Source organism: Eubalaena glacialis, chromosome 17, assembly GCF_028564815.1.
Source record: "Eubalaena glacialis isolate mEubGla1 chromosome 17, mEubGla1.1.hap2.+ XY, whole genome shotgun sequence".
NCBI lineage: Eukaryota > Metazoa > Chordata > Mammalia > Artiodactyla > Balaenidae > Eubalaena > Eubalaena glacialis.
Window position 1 is genome coordinate 85915178 of NC_083732.1, and position 16805 is coordinate 85931982.

Sequence of the window (16805 nt, forward strand, 5' to 3'; positions counted from 1 at the left end):
TACGCGTAAGCAGAGATGGGCACAATGCCCACACCTTGAGGATGAGGATTAAAGGCAGAAATGCTTGTGAAAGTGGGTTCTTCTTTACACCACCCCTCGGGTAAAAATGAATGTTACTTCAGGCATCTAGCTGCAAGTCTGGAGGACATTCTCAATGTCACGAGCGATGGTGTGGAGCCCCAGGAAATGCAATCAGCACAGACCAAGCATCACAAATCGTGTATGGCAAAAGTGAAGTTAACTAATGGTGCTTAATTACAGAACTGATGCATCAACCAGGCCACAGAAAGAGAGATGAGTCACTGATTTCCAAAGGACCTTTCACAGAAAAGATTTGGAAGGTGAAAAGGTACTTGCTACATCCATTTGCTGAAATGTTGTATTTTAAATTATAAGATGAACTAGATATCCCTAGGAAATATGGGTATAAGAGTGGTATTTCCAGTTTAAAAACTTGAATATTCAGCCTGTGAAGAAGTCCTTCACGCCACCCCACGCACACTCCCCTCTCCAGGGCGTGCTGCTCCTTCACCTGGGCTGCTCTCCCTTGCACTCCAGCCCTACCTCACTCCTACTCAGTGTCCTGTTCTGTATTAGCACCACTTCCTCCAGGAAGCCTTCCCAGCCCCAAGTTGGGTTTCTTCCTCTCAGCTTTGGATTCTCCTCACCCTGTGTGACAATCCCCGCCTTTCTTCCACACTCAACATAAGTGCAGTGAGGACACAGTGAGGACCTTACTCACTATGTCATCTCCTGGCAGGGCGTGGTACTCGCTCGACACTCGGGAAGTGCTTGTTGAATGAATTCATGAACACCTTGCAAGCCAAAGACCCAGCCTGCTCCTCCGCCTCCCCGTCTTCTGCTGGTCTGTACGCTTGACAATGGACTTCAGTGCTGGTCGCAGCTTACCTAAGGCTGCACAGAGCAGAAAGAGGAGAAAATAGAACCTGCTTCCCCCCGCCCCCTCCAGCCCATCTTTTTTTTTTAACATCTATATTGGAGTATAATTGCTTTACAATGGTGTGTTAGTTTCTGCTTTATAACAAAGTGAATCAGTTATACATATACATATATCCCCATATCTCTTCCCTCTTGCGTCTCCCTCCCACCCTCCCTCCCTATCCCACCCCTCTAGGTGGTCACACAGCACCGAGCTGATCTCCCTGTGCTATGCGGCTGCTTCCCACTAGCTATCGATTTTACGTTTGGTAGTGTATATATGTCCAGGCCACTCTCTCACTTTGTCCCAGCTTACCCTTCCCTCTCCCCGTATCCTCAAGTCCATTCTCTAGTAGGTCTGCGTCTTTGTTCCCGTCTTGCCCCTAGGTTCTTCATGACCATTTTTTTGTTTGTTTTTTAGATTCCATATATATGTGTTAGCATCTCCAGCCCATCTTAAATCGCCATTCCAAGCTCAGCCGTGGCGTCATTCAGACCTGGGTCCCACCAAGTGCCTTTGACCTCTGTACTCAGTCTGCTTGTCTATAACATGCGGACAGAAGCTCCTGTGTGAGGGTACTAGGAGGACTGAGTGCCTGACCTCCTGCAAACACGCGGGGCTCAGAAACTGTGACTCCAAGGACACGTTTCTCTTGTACTTGGCACGCCTTTCTACCCGGAGGGAGGGGGAGACAGATGCAGGCCCCCAACAGTCTAATTGGAGTTGGTCCCTCTCCTGGACTGCAGGTCACCCTTAAAAGGACGTCAAATGCCTTGTGACCCAGGATGCCAGGGCTCCGGGAAGAGCAGCTTCACAGCTACGTGGCTTCCAGGAATGCGGCTTTTCACTGAAGGTGAGGCTGCGTCACCCGGCCGAACCCATGGTTCATCTGCCACTCCCCAGGGAGCAGGGGAAGGTGGCCTGCCACGCACTGGGAGATACAGCTGGAGTCTGAGGACCACCGCTGCCCTCACCACCGGGGAGAGCTGGCCCGCCCTGCCCTCCTCAGAGTGGCCGAGCCTGGCCGAGGGCAGCCCTCGTGAGCGCCTAGGGAAGCCCGAGGAGTGGTGCGGATGGCGCCGGTGGGGGAGGGACAGGCTTTGGGGAGGCTGAGCTCAGGACTCCGGAAGGACACAGGGCTCCGAGGAGACAGAACCTAGAGGTACAGGGACAGCAGCCCAGGACTCAAGGGGCTTCCCGGGGCTGCCAGGCAAGGTCCACCCACCGCAGCTTCCTCCCCCCGACCTGCTCCGTCAGACCAAAGACCTGGGCCCTCTCCATGGAGGCAGAGCGTGTGTCCAAACCAGGCAAGGCTGGAGAGGTCTGGAAAGGGAAGCGCAGTGACTCCCTGCATCCCCGCGAACGCTGGGATGCCCGGCGGTCACCCCTGGGTTAGCGGGGTAGTGGGAGCAGCGCCCAAGTTGACTCCCCAGACAGAAAGGAGCATCACGACCTCCGGTTTACCCCCCACCCCAAAACAGCAGGATGGCCCATCAGGCAGGAGTGGCAGGGCCGCCCCGGCCGCGGGAGTGTCGCCAACTTCCGGCCATGAGGGGTCCTTGCTTACTCATCCTGTAGCTCCTGGAGCCTGACGCAGGCACCCCAGAGCAAGTTCTCGAAGCATCAATATTTATCGAATGAATATTTTATGAATGAATAAAGAATGTGCGAGTTAGATGCATCAAGAAATGAGAATTTAAGCAAGAAGCTTAACAAGGAAGAAGCACAAGACTGAACTGGGCTCATTTGCGAACGGGGCCGCGAACATCGCTCAGACTTCCGCGGCTGACAGTGAGTCAAGTCTAGAACAAGCTCAGCAATTTGTAATTTTTTTAAAGCAGAATTTACGTTGGTGTCATAAGACGACCAGAAGGATGTCCTCTGGGATCCCAGGCTACATCAAAACATCTAGACAAGGCAGACAAGGCAGGGGGCAGACGGTCTCCTTCACAGCTTGGGGACCAGCAAGGGGCCCAGGCCGCTGCCAGTGGCCTAGAGCACCAAGGACGCAGCAGCAGGCCAGGAAAGAGCCTGTCCTCGCGCCCCGGAGCCAGAACGCTCAGCACGGCCGCCACGGCCTCCGTGCACGAGCACGTGAGCCCTGCACACGCCCGCACAGCAAGAACCCCCTACAACAAGGAGCTCTTGAGAGGGAGTGTTTCCGTCCTCTCAAGGGTTAGGCCATAAACGCCCTCCCAATATCAGCCCCAGACAGCAAATACGACTGCGCATTCATATGTGTCATCATCCATAATGACATTAAACAGCCACACCCTGGAAGCAACCTCGTAGCGGATCAGCGTGGAGATGGATAAACGGTGCATTCACGAACGAATCACGAAGAGCAGTCAGGAGGCAGAAACCTGATTCATATTCAGCTCCAGAGCACAATGCTGATTTAAAGTTATAAAAAGACACGCAGAAAAAGACATATGATATGGAACCACTTATGTCATTAAAAAAAAAAAACTCTGAACATAGTGTTTGTTGTGGCTATAAATAAATACAATAAAGTAGTAAAGCGTGGAGCGGATGATGCCATGGCCTCCGAGACACACAGACTCTGGAGGAGGAAGAGAAAGGAAGGTGGGGGCGGGGGCCGGGGGCGGGGCTGTCGGGCTTCGCTGCTTTTTCATTTGCTTATTTTTTCCCAACATTTCCTTACGAGTTGAAAGAATTCCTCAGAGGATACTCTATATACACATTGGTACATTCTATAATTAGCATTTTATTCTATTTGCTTTATCAACTCAGTCTGTCCATCTTCCCATCCCTCCACCCATCCAGGAATCTAGTTTTTTAGGCATTTCAAAGACTAGTGCAGATATCATACACCACCCCCAAGTCCTTCAACAGGCAGAGTTTAACATCTGCTTACAGTTTTTCTTTTGATAGAAAATCGACTCTCAAAGAAATGCACAAATCTTAAGTACACATTGGCTAAATTTTAACAATGGCAAACACCTGTGGAACCCACACCCAAATATCAAGTTATACAACATGGCCATCACCTAGAAAATCCCCTTGTGCCCCTTCCTGGTCAAAGCCCATCCCAACCTCTCCAGAAGCAACCGATGCTCTGTTTTCACCATCACAGAAGAGTTTTGCTGGTTCTGGGATCTCAGATGAACGGAACCACACGATACATGCTATTTTGGGTCAGGCTCCCCGCACTCAGCATAAGGTTCCTGAGACTCACCCATGGTGATGTATTAGGAGTTTGTCAGTTTTTGTTGTTGAGTAATATCCCATTAGGAAAATGCCACCATTTGTTAATTCATTCTCCTGTAACAGACACCTGAGCTCTATTTTTTGGCTTGGAACATTCTTTATAGGTCTTTTTGTGAACATACGTTTTTAAATTTTTCTTGAATAAATAACTAGAGTTGGAACTGCTGGGCAGAGTACGTGTATGGTTAGTTTTGTAAGAAACTGCAGCAGCCTCTGCAAAAGTGGTTGCACTGTTTCACATTCCCACCCAGGCATGAACCTTCCAGCTGCTGCATGCTCCTTGTGGACACTTGACATTGTCAGTCTGTCATTTTAAGCATTCTCATGAGTGTGTAGTGCTGTCTCATTGTGATTTAAATTTGCATTCCCTCCTCCCCACTGACCAATGGTGTTAACGTCCACTATTTTTTTTTTAACATTTTATTTCCTTGAGAGAGAGAGAGGAGACAGAAAGATAGAGGGAGACAGAAACAGAGAGGGAGAGAGAGAGGGAGAGATCTCAAGCAAATATAGCAAAACGCTGAAATCTGAGATATGGTATGCTAGTATCTAAATTATTTTCTGTAGGTTTCAAGTATTTTGCAATTACAAATAAAAATTATATTTCACCTATATCTTATTCCAGCTATAATTCCACCTATAAGGGTATGGCCCTAACATCCAAGCTGCGCTTGGGGGCACAGCTCCTGGTCTGGAGAGAGGCCCAAATGAGTGGGAGTGGGCCAGGCCCTGGGGAAGGGATCCCCACCACAGCAAAGAGCTTCTTTCCAAAGTCACCGAGCTTGACCTGCCTCCGGACCTGCCCCTGTGGCCCTGGCTCTGCTCCTGGTCGGCTCTCACTTCCACCTTGGCTCCCTGCTCGCCTCTGCTGGACCAGGGCATGTCCTGCGGCTGACCCTGGCCAGGGCCCACTGGGGCCACCTCTCTTTGCCCTCCAAGGGCTGAGCTCGGGTGACACAGCACCTCTTCCAGGCACCTCTGCCTGGCCTGTCTCCTGTGACGTTAATTCCTCCAAGGAACTTCCCATTGACATTGATATGCGTCCCTCAGGTCAACACCCAGTGACCCCAGATACAGCTTTCTTAAGAATTTAAAAGTGAAAGGTCTTGCCCAGACGTCTGGGCATCCTCAGACATGGTGCCTGAAAGCATCTGTAGCTGAGGTGCTGCTTCCTCGGATGGAAACCATTCATTTCTACCTTGACTTTACACTTGGCTCCAATTTGCAACCACTACCGATCCTGTCACTGAACCTGAGTAAGGGCTGTGATGCCTCTGAAAGGGGGACCAGACTGCCCACCCTCTAAGGTCTCGAGGCTGGACTGTTTCAGCACCTCCCAAGCAGGGTGATGAGAGGAGGGCCAGGGAGCACGTGGGGCCGTGACGACACTCACCGCTGGCACTCGCCGGCGTGCAGGATGAGCTCTTCATTGCTCCGGGCGCTGACTGTCAGCTCGTGCTCCGTGGAGTTGAAGACGTCCAGGAGCAGGTGGCACTGCCGGGTACTGCGGTGCAAAGACAAAGCCAAGTTCAGCATCTTCTGACAGCCAAAGAGTAGAGTGACTCTGCTTCCCCCCATCCCCAAAGATTTTACACCACTGGAGGACATGAGAAGTACAATTTATCAAAATGTCACGTACCCCGGGACACAAAGGCTTACGAAGACTCATTCTGGACTAACCGTGAATTCTACACAGTGGGTTTGGACAGGAGGTCCTCCTCGGTCCTGGGACACATGCTTATAACCCAGCTGTGCCCTTTACACACTGAGTGACCTTGGGAAGGTAACTTGAGTTCTCCAAGCCTCACACGTGTGACCACTAGGACGCCTGACCCAGCGGGAAAGCACTCGGCATACAGTGTCATTCAATAAGTGACCGCATCATGGCCCTGGGTTTCTACGGGTGCCAGGCCAGGTGCTGGGCAGGGGTCCACAGAGAGCCGTGCCCATGCTGTCTGTGCACATGTCCACCGAGAGTCCTCATGGGGGCCACCCCTCACTCCCCCAGAACTGTGGGCGACACCGTGGGGTCACTCACCACCCACCTGAAACCTCCTTTCCCTGGCCTTCTCTACCGCAGACAGTAAAACCGAAGTAACCAAGTTCCCGCCTCCCCCTTCCCCAAGGGGAGGGCCATGGAACAAAGTTCCAGCCAATAACCGGCTTCTGGAGACTTTTCATGCCAAATAAGAAGACAAGCCCTTGAGAGGGGAAGGCGTCACCCTTCCACCTCCTGACTCCCTTTGCTTCCTCCCCAGGGAGGAGCAGGATGCCAGGAAGCTCAGGGACTCTAGGGGGCGATGGGGACGAACGCCACGGCTGTGGAGGGCACAGTGGGGCCCTGGGAAATGATGGCACAGACCCATTAGCTACATGTGAAAAACAGAATTCCAGCCACGTACGCTTCGTTTGTGCTAGCTGCTATTTGTCAGGTCCCCATTACGGTCCAATGCTTGCCTAAAACTAACACAGCATCTCAAACACCAAGTGTCGCAGCTGGCGCATGACAGCGGATGGATAAGCGTCTGCTCATCAAAACGGGACACCCAGACCTAAGACAGGAGCAGAGCGCAACAGAGGCAGCAGCCATCCTCCTTCCTGGAGGAACAGGGTAAGGAGACTTTCAGAGAAGAAAAAAAAAGCCTCAGAAAAGGATCTGTGCTCTGGGTCTCTTTCAGCTGAGCATCTCTTCAAAACATGACCTTCCATAGGGCATCTGAATTCTCAGGTGTGTTTCCCAAAGTGTGAAGAGGGAAGATTTTGCTGGTTGTTAAGCAAAGAGGAGACAGGACTCACACCCACATGTGCCGGCTGCCTGCATTGCTTATTTCATACAAAAGCCCTGCAAGGTTGTCCTCCCGAGAGCCACTGATGGACAGGAGAGGAGAGGGAGGCTCAGGAGATGACCGAGACTCAAGACATAGAGCTAGAAATCCTGTAGTGCTCACAGCGGACGAAGACGCGTATTCCAATCCAAACTGCGTCCCCTGTTCTTTCCAGAGAAGGGAACTGAGGTGGAGAGGGCGCAGTGACGTGCCCAGGGGTTCACACACGCACACACGCGCGCTCACATACACAAAGACTGACAGCATCCAAAGGCCACTGGGCATCTGTGAAATACCAGATTTTCGAAACACATACATGCACTTACTCTCAAGGGAGATGGTAAAGTAGCAGCCTGATCATCCCGCTACACACTACGAGATGTCGCACGACACGTCTTTAGTTGATTCTGGGTTCTGTGGGTCGGGGTGTCCTCCCCAGAGGTTCAGCACTTGGAAAAACATTCATTAGCTCTGACAGCTGCCTCCAAGAGGCCTCTTCACTCAGCTCACAGGAAAATGAGCTTTCGAGAATGAAGATCTATTCCGCCTTTGTCATAACTTGATGAAATCTTTAATCACAGCAAAATCTCTCACCAGAAAAGGAAATTCATAAAACATTTATCAGAGGCAGAAAATTGAAGTGATTTTTAAAAGCAGGAAAGAAAAGATTCAAATACATGTTGTTTTCACCCACGGAATACAGTTGTTAGAAAACTGCACAGGAACGAACAACGTTGGAATGTAATACTTTTTTGTTCTCTGTTTTTTCTGACTCACTGTCTGCGTATGGGGGCGCTTGATCCAGTGTTTCTGTTCCTCCTAATTGTTGGCAGGATGAGATGCTGGTGGATCTTTGCTTTCTATCTATTATTCATAAATTAATTCCCTTTCCCAAACTGTAGTAGCGCCGTGTGCCCACCATCATGTCATTTACTCTGTGCATGTTTCCACACCTCTTTGGATGATTCTCTTAAGTTTTAATCTGTGTTTGAGCATATAATTTACTTTTAATTCTTATTTGTTTTTTGGTTTTATTTTTGTTTTTTTGTTTTTCTGGATCCATCTTTCTGAAGTACAGGGAAGCCCAGGAAAGCTTCCTAGAAGAACTGAGACCAGAGAAAGGCTTCAGATCCATCTGCCTGGTCGGGGGGCGGGGTGGGGTGCCCAGTAGCAGGAAAGAATCTGGAGTAAAGTTGGAGGGAGGAGACGAGGCCGCCAGGTGGAAAGGAGAGGCACAGCCCAGGCACAGCGAACAGTGCGCGTGAAGCCACATCTATATAGTTAGTACGCACTATTTCCTACCTAGAATTAGGACAATTAATTTTATTTATTAATTCATGCAACAAATATAAGTATCTACTGAGTACCTGTTGTGTGCCAGGTACTATTCTAAGCACTTGGGATATGGAAGTGAACAAGAGAAACAGGATCTCTGCTTTCACGGAACTCACACTCTTGTGAGGGGACAGGGCTGGGAAAGATAAGAGGAATTAAAAGTGAAAAAAATTTAGTCATATTTGATAAAATTAGGAAAAATAGGTTCAAAAAGGTTGCTAAATACAGGGTTAAGACACACATCCACACACAAAATCAATAACAACAGCATTCCTATATATCAACTAAAAACAATTACAAAATATAATTTTTAAGAAAATATATTTACAATAATAATGTACCTAGAAATAAATCTAACAAAATATATGCAGGATGTTTGTGAAAAATATTCTGAAGTTTTATGAAATGACATTAAAGGTGATGAATAAATGCAGAGATGTATTATGTTCAAGGATAGAAAAACTCAGTATTTTTTTTTTTTTAATTATTTATTTATTTATTTATTTTTGGCTGTGTTGGGTCTTCGTTTCTGTGCGTGGGCTTTCTCTAGTTGTGGCAAGTGGGGGCCACTCTTCATCGCGGTGCGCGGGCCTCTCATCATCGCGGCCTCTCTTGTTGCGGAGCACAAGCTCCAGACGCGCAGGCTCAGTAGTTGTGGCTCACGGGCCCAGTTGCTCCGCGGCATGTGGGATCCTCCCAGACCAGGGCTCGAACCCGTGTCCCCTGCATTGGCAGGCAGATTCTCAACCACTGCGCCACCAGGGAAGCCCAGTATTTTTAAATAACTCACTTCTTTCCAAATGTATATAAATTTAATGCAACTCAATAAAAAATCCCAACATTGTTCTGGTTTTGGTCAAACTTGATACACTGATTCTAAAATTTATATCTAAGATCAAAGGGCCAAGAACATGTAAAACAACAACGAGGAAAATTTTTGGAAGACATTTGGCCAACCAGATATCAAGAATTGTCACAGAGCTGTAAAAATGAAGGCAGTGGGGCAGTGATAAACACATCAATGAAGGGAAAAACAGCCCAGAAGCAGATCCATGAATATAATAAGGTAATGGATATGTGACCAAAGTAGCAGTGTTGATTATTAAGAAGGAGATTCAATAAACAGTGCTGGAAAAATGGTTATGCAGATAGAAAGAAAATGATATCCCTACCTCACACCATAAACAAAAATAAGTTCCAAACAGACTGAATATATAAATGTAAAAAGTAATATTTAAAATCCTATAGAAGAAAATACAGGTGAACAACTTCTGACCTTGAAAGAGGGAAAGATTTCTCAAATGAGTTACAAGACATACAAAATATAAAGAGATCTTCAACCAGGGCACCAGAACGCACAATGAGAAAAGGACAGTCTCCTCAATAAATGATGTTGGATAAAATGGATATTCACACGCAGAGGAATGAAACTGGACCCTTACCTCACACCATATACAAAAATCAACTCAAAATGGATTAAAGACTTAACTGCAGGATCTGAAACTGTAAAACTACTAGAAGAAAACAGGGGAAAACCTTCTTGGCATAGGTCTGGGCAATGACTTTTTGGAAATAACCCCAAAAGCACAGGCAACAAAAGCAAAAACAGATTAAGTGGGGTTGTAGCAAACTAAAAGCTTCTGCACAGCAAAGGAAACAATCAACAGAGTGAAAAGGCAACTTACAAAATGAGAAAAAATATTTGGATACAGTAGGTCTCAAAAGGGGTTAATACCCAAAATACATAAGAAACACAAACAACTCAATAGCAATAGCAATCATCATCATCATCCAATTAAAAAGTTGGCAAAAGACCTGAATAGACATTTCTCAAGAGAAGATGTGCAGATGGCCAACAGCTATATGAAAAGGTGCTTAACATCACTAATCATCATGGAAATACAAATCAAAACCACAATAAGATATCACCTCACAGCTGTTAGAATGGCTATTAAAGAGACCAATAAGTGTTGGTGAGGATGTGGAGAAAAGGGAACTGTCATGCACTTGTGGGAATGTAAATTGGTATAGCCATTACAGAACAGTGTATAACTTCCTCAAAAAATTAGTAATAGAACTACCATATGATCCGGCAATCTCACTTCTGGGTATATATCCAAAGGAAATGAAATAAGTATCTCAAAGAGATAAGTGCACTCCCATATTCACTGCAGCATTATTCATAATAGCCAAAATATGGGAAAACCTAAGTGTCCATTGACAGATGAGTGAATAAAAAAACCCATCTCTCTCTCTCTCTCTCTCTCTCTCTCTCTCTCTCTCTCTACCCCCTTCTCTCTCTCTCCCCCTTTCACACACACACACACACACACACACACCATAATATTATTCAGCCATGAGAAAAAAGAAAATCCCACCATTTGTGATATGGATGAACCCAGAGAACATTATGCTAAGTGAAATGAGCCAGACACGGAAAGACAAATACTGCATGATCTCACTTATACGTACAATCTCAATTAGTTGAACTCATAACAGCAGAGAGCAGAATGGTGGTTAACCAGGGGTAGAGGGGTGGGGGAAAGGGGGAGAGGTTGGTCAAAGGATACAAAGTTTCAGTTACGCATTTAAGTTATGCAGGATGAGTAAATCCTGGAGATTTAATATTCAGCATGGTGACCGCAGTTAAGAATACTGCGTTGTATACTTGAAATTTGCAAAGAGATTAGATCTTAAGTGTTCTCACTAGGCACTCAAAAGGTAACTATGAGAGGTTATAGATACATTAATGAGCTTGAAATGTGAAATGAAATGTGACATGACTGTGTTAACCATTTCACAATGTATATATCACACTGTACACCTTAAATATATACAATTTTACCTCAATCAAGCTGGAAAAATATATAACGGAAAAGACTGAAATGTTTGGCTGCACTGAAATGAAGCACTTTTGTACAAGGAAAAACATTAAAATCAAAGCAAAGAAAAGCTAGCTGTGAAAAGGTGTTTGCAACACATAAACCTGACAAAGGGTTAGAATTCTGAATTGATAAAGAACTCCTGTAAATCAATAAGAAAGAAATGATCCAATGGAAAATTGAGCACAGAACAAGAGTGGACAATTTAAAGCAGAGGAAATCCAATGGCCAATATATAGGAACAGAAGCTCAATACAACTAGTAGTCAGAGAAATGGAGAGAAAACCCTCAGGTATGATTTCCCACCCAACCTATTGGAAATGTTTAAAATGTGCTCTAAGACCAAGTGTTGGCCAAGATGTAGATCAGCAAGAATCATGGGAATCCTCATTCAGTGCTGCTAAGGGTGTAAACTGGTACAACCCCTTCACAGGGCAGGTTGGCACAACTTTGATATAACGACTCAACTTGTAGGCATGTATCTTGGACCAACTCTCAGAGTTCGGCACAAGGATGCTTCCTAAAATGTGCATTGCAGCCTCATTTATAAAATCAAAGAACTGCTTTTAACGAAGCGCACCCAACTGGAGAGCAGATAAATAAATCTGTAACAGTCATACACTGGAAACCTATATATAAGCGAAGATGAATTAAGAACTACAAACCTCACTACAGGTTAAGTCTCATGTTAATAAGGCTGAGTGAATAGCAAGTTGCAGGAGATAGTTACACATTTATATCAAGTTTAAAATATTTAAAAATACTCTATATTGCTTATAATAATCAACTGTAGGGTAGTAGTCACTCCTGGTGAGAGAGGAAGAGAATAGGGTCACAGAGGAGCACACAAGAGTTTTAACAGTTTCATTTTTCTTTCTTTAAATTAGAAAAACAGATGCAAATACAGTGAAATGTAAAAATTTGACAAATTTGTGTGGTTGGATAGATTATCATCCCCTTGACTTTTCTTTATATGTTGCTTATAAGATGTAAGACATGTTTTATAAGAGGTATTTTTAAAGTCACTTAGAATGTTGTCTTAGCCGGGGTTCCCCCCAGGAGGCAGAGCCTGAGAAGAGGGCTGGAGTGGGGCAGGTGTTTGGGAAGGGGATGCTGAGGGGAGCAGGGCGGGGGCACGGGATGCGGTGAGAACGCAGCACCACGGTGCCTTACTGAGCTGGCTACCGTGTGGACCGCTGGCGCTCACCCTGCTGGTCCCTCTGAAGAGTCACGGACTGTGCCTTGAAGTGTGCACCTCAGGCAGAGGAGAGGGGATTACTTCTCCACCAGCCCCCGCCCTCCCTGGTCAAGCTCCCCCCGAAAGGGGGCAATTCTCCGACTCCCCACACCGTGCGGCGTGTGCACCTGTGTTGCAGTCCTGGAGAAGGCTTTCAGACATTCCAGAACTCGAGAGCTACACAGCACAGCTGAGGTGAGGTGCTGTCAAGTTACCCCTGCATAAATCTGGCTGCCACAGAGATGGCTGGTGTAAAACGTGGGCTAGGACTTGAGGCAGAGAACAAGACGCGTGGATAACAAATTTTCTTTTTAATTAAGTGCATCTCCTGAAATCATAAACAGAGATTAAAAACTGACTTCAGATGTGACGGCAAAGGAGGGCCTCTCTGATGAAATAGCATTTCATTTCAGATCCACACAACAAGAAGGCAATCATGTGAAGGTCTTGGAGGACTGCTTTCCAGAGAAAGCAGTGAAGGCCAAATCTTAAGGCATGGTGTCATCAAGGAACAGAACGAGCCAAGAGGAGAGTGGTATGAAATTAATGACAGAGGAAAGGTCGTGACAGAAAGTTTGGATTTTATTCTAAGTATGATGGGAAGCTATCTTTAGAGTCTTAAGCAGATGAGTGACATGAATTGGTTCATGTTTTAAAAACAATGACGAGTTCCTATTATGGAAAAGATGGCGTTAAGTACAAATAATCCACTGCGTCTCTCCTACTGAACCCAACTATAAATCGTACATATAATGCACGGAGCAGCTATTTGAAGATTCGAAAAGTAAACTATAGAAGGTGGATTTGGGAAGGAGATCTGAAATCGAAGTTTCTCTGAACTTCAGAGTGAGTTTCCATCTCCCTCAGTCCTACCCGTCCTGAAAGGCGGCTCGGAGGTGCCCATCAGGTATAGACAGGCAGAGTTCCGCGAGCTGCCTCTGTCCCAGGTCCAAGGCGTGGGAGAGGGCACCATGAAGGTGTGTTGGGGGGCCCTCTGGGCTTTTTCTTTTTTTCTTTTTTCTCCTCCGTTTCTCCTAGCCCAGCCCCTGGGCAGTACTGCTATGCGACAGTGCCACGATGGCAGTCATGGCTGCACGGCACATACAACTCCGAGGGCAGGAAACCACCTCTCTGATCCAAGGGACTGAGGTCCCATAAGCACAGGGCCAGTCCCCATCACTTTTATTTTCCTCTCTGTCCTCTGACCAATTAGTCCCACACAGAGACACACAGAGGAAGAACTCAAACCTTGGCTTTGCTGTGGGCAGACAGCGAAGGGAGGCCCCTGGACAGAGCTGGGGAGACTATGGAAAGGAGAGAGATGAAGAGAGCAATTTGCTAAAGTGGTACCTGACCTGGGCTCACTGTGGAGCAAGCACGAGGGGCTGGATCCTGAGCAAACCATGGGCTTTGGTAACTGAGCTCCAAGGAAGAACAGTGGGTGGCACACACAGGACTGATCCAAGGAGAACCACAGACTCTAAAACCAGAACCGCAGCACAGCCCACAGAAGGCACTACGGGACCATGGTGTGGACCACCCACCAGAACAAAAATATCAGCATTCTCTGCAGGATTCAAACAAGACCTCAGCATCTCACAACATTATATTTGAAATGTCCATAATATAGTCTATAACTACTCAGCACAGGAAGAACCCGGGAAAAAGCCAACTTGCAAAGGAAAATAAAATCAACAGACAACAACCTCAAGATGAAAGTCTTAACAGAAAAAGACTTTAAATACGTTCCGCAAAGTAAGGGCAAACACACTTGAAACAAATGAAAAGATAAAATCTCAGCAAAGAAATAGAAGATATAAAGAGGAAACAAAGAGACACTTTAGAAAAGAAAAAACTGAACTGAAAAATTCACCAGGTAGTGAATTATCTGAGTAATTGAGGGAATGAGTAGACATAAAATGAGAAAGGATATAAAACAAACAATACCATTGACTAACTGGATCTAACTGATGCTTAGTGAACATTCCATCCCCCCAGAAAAGTAGGATATCCATACTTCTCAAGTTATATGCAACATTTACCAAAATAAACCATTTCTAGGCCATGAAAAAAACCCCTAGCAACTTTAAAAGAGTAAAAATCACACAAGTATTTTTTTGAACCACACAGGAATTAAACTAATATATTTGAAGACAGATTAATAATTTATCCAATGGAAACAGCTGGGAGAAAAAAACGGGATAAAAACAATCTTATGAGACAAGAAAAGCTCTAAAAGTCATGTCATAGGAGTTTGAGACGAACAAAACAAAACAAAACGCACACACAGCTGTTGAAGAAATAATGGCTGAAAATTCCCCAAATTTGGCAAATAACATAAACTTACAGATTCAGGAAGCTCAGCAAACCCCAAGCAGCATAAATTTTTAAAAATCTATGCCCAGAGACATCCTAATCAAACTAAACTTTAAAAAGCAAAAGGAAAGAAGCCATCTGAAAGCAGCCTGAGCAAATAAGGCATTTGGTACAAGGGAAACGATTCGAAGTCTGAAGATTTCTTATCAGAATACCAGTTTTGTTGCTTAATGGGTATATAATATCTTATGTAAGTCATTTAATTTCTCTGAGTCTCAGTTTCCCCAACAAGGACAAGAATGCCTATGTCATGGAATTATTAGGAGGCTCCAATGGGGAAAAAAGTGAAAGTGCTTTGTAAAACTACAAGCAGAATATTACATAAATGTGAGGGGTGGTGATTATTATTAGCTTGGTTGCAGTCACTGGAGCAGCAAAAGGGAAAGCACACAGCCCTGCCAACAAAGCAATCCCAGCTAATTATTCAATACTGACTCAGCTAAAAGTGACTATGAGAAATTCCCACGCCAAGGTCTGAGTCTGTCTAAAAACCATGGCACCATGCCCAGAAAGTTAAGTGGGGCTCTTTCTCTCCGAGTCTGGCCGAATTCTCCCAGCCCCTGCAGGGTCCAAACATCACCGTTCCATAAATCCTAGGGGCGCGGTAAAGTGAGTGAAGACACAGCCAGACCGGTAGTGACGGTCACATACACCTTTGGCCAAACCCGTGTGGTCTTTTAAAGTTTCATAAGCCTGCCTGTTATCAATCAGCCTTCTTTCCTGAAAAATTAGTAGTCAGTTTCAGGATGGAGAGCTTTCTTGTAAGTCTTAAGAAAGCCAGGGAGCTTATTCAATCTAAAGTGACAAAAAAAAAAAAATAGAACAAACAATCAGAATGTTCTTCGGGTGATATCATCTCATCTTCACCTCTGCCACACAGATTACGGAGCTTCCAAATCTTGCTGAAGACTCTGACAGTAGATTTACTGTCCATTAGAACTGGGTTTCCCAAAGTGTGATGTGAGGACCACCTGAAACAGATCCCCTGGCTCTGCAGGGGACAACGAATCAGCGCCTCGGAGGTCACGCCCAGGGCTCTGGTGTCCTCCGGGCCTGGGGTTGGAAGAAGCTGAGTCTTACTGGTGAGAAAGACAAGTGGGCGGCAGTGGCACAGAGACACAGGAAACAAGCAGGGGAGGCTTCTGGAAGGAAGCGGCTCTTGCATTCGCTGAGGCACCAAAGGCTTGAGAGCAGGCCTGCAGGCGGACAGAGCAGAGCATGCGAGCAGACAGGGCTGGAGCAGCACGGACTGTGCGGGGAGCTTGCAGGGGTCTCCGCGGAGTGAGGAGGCGCGTGGGGTGGGGAAAGGAAAAGGCAAGGCAGACAGGCTGGGTCAGACTGTGCAAAGCCTTGTGTGCCAAGCTCTGGAACCGAAACATGACTTACAGACGACAGGGACTCGTGGAAGGACCCTAAAGGAGGGACAAACTCATGCTTGCGTTTTAGAACAAACACTTCAGCAGCTATTTGGAGAAAGAACTGGAAAGAGAAAACGAAAGCAAGAGACTTTGAAAGGCTGTAGCAACTGTCCAAGAAAGGGAGGGAGAGGCTGGCCCAAGGGACAAAGGTGACACGCCTGAGTCAATGCAGAGCTACTGAAGTGGAAAGGACAGATCTGGTGACCAACTGAAATGTGGGAACAGTTCCCTGTGGACGGCTGACACACAACCTGGCCTCTGACGGGTCTTGGGGGGCTGCACATAATGAAGGCAGGAAGGGCCTCTGTTTCTGATTTTTTAATGAGTACTCTTTTTTTTTTTTTTTTTTGCAAATATCTTGCTTAATTTATCTTTCATAAAGTACCAGATAAAATTCCCTATACAAATCAATACTAAATAAATAAAAATTCACCTTAGCGCTTTTGGGAAATTAGAACACATTTTTTCATTATTACTAGGTAATGATAAACTCACCAGCCTACTTGTGCAAATTTCCTGATTCATCATCTTAATGTAATAGTTCTGGAGTTGGTGGCAGCC

At 46.1% G+C, this 16805-nt stretch overlaps 1 protein-coding gene across 4 annotated transcripts in view; it reads right to left on the reverse strand.

Moving 5' to 3' along the window:
- Window positions 1–16805, reverse strand: part of TRAPPC9 (trafficking protein particle complex subunit 9) — a 535221-nt gene that overhangs the window by 169826 nt on the left and 348590 nt on the right. For 2 of the 4 annotated variants that reach the window (XM_061171479.1, XM_061171478.1), the window contains one exon: window positions 5565–5675. In XM_061171479.1, the coding sequence (XP_061027462.1) occupies window positions 5565–5675 (111 nt within the window). Of the gene's footprint in view, window positions 1–452; window positions 916–5564; window positions 5676–16805 lie in introns of those variants that run through there. The other 2 variants (XR_009697631.1, XM_061171480.1) reach the window with 2 other exon arrangements.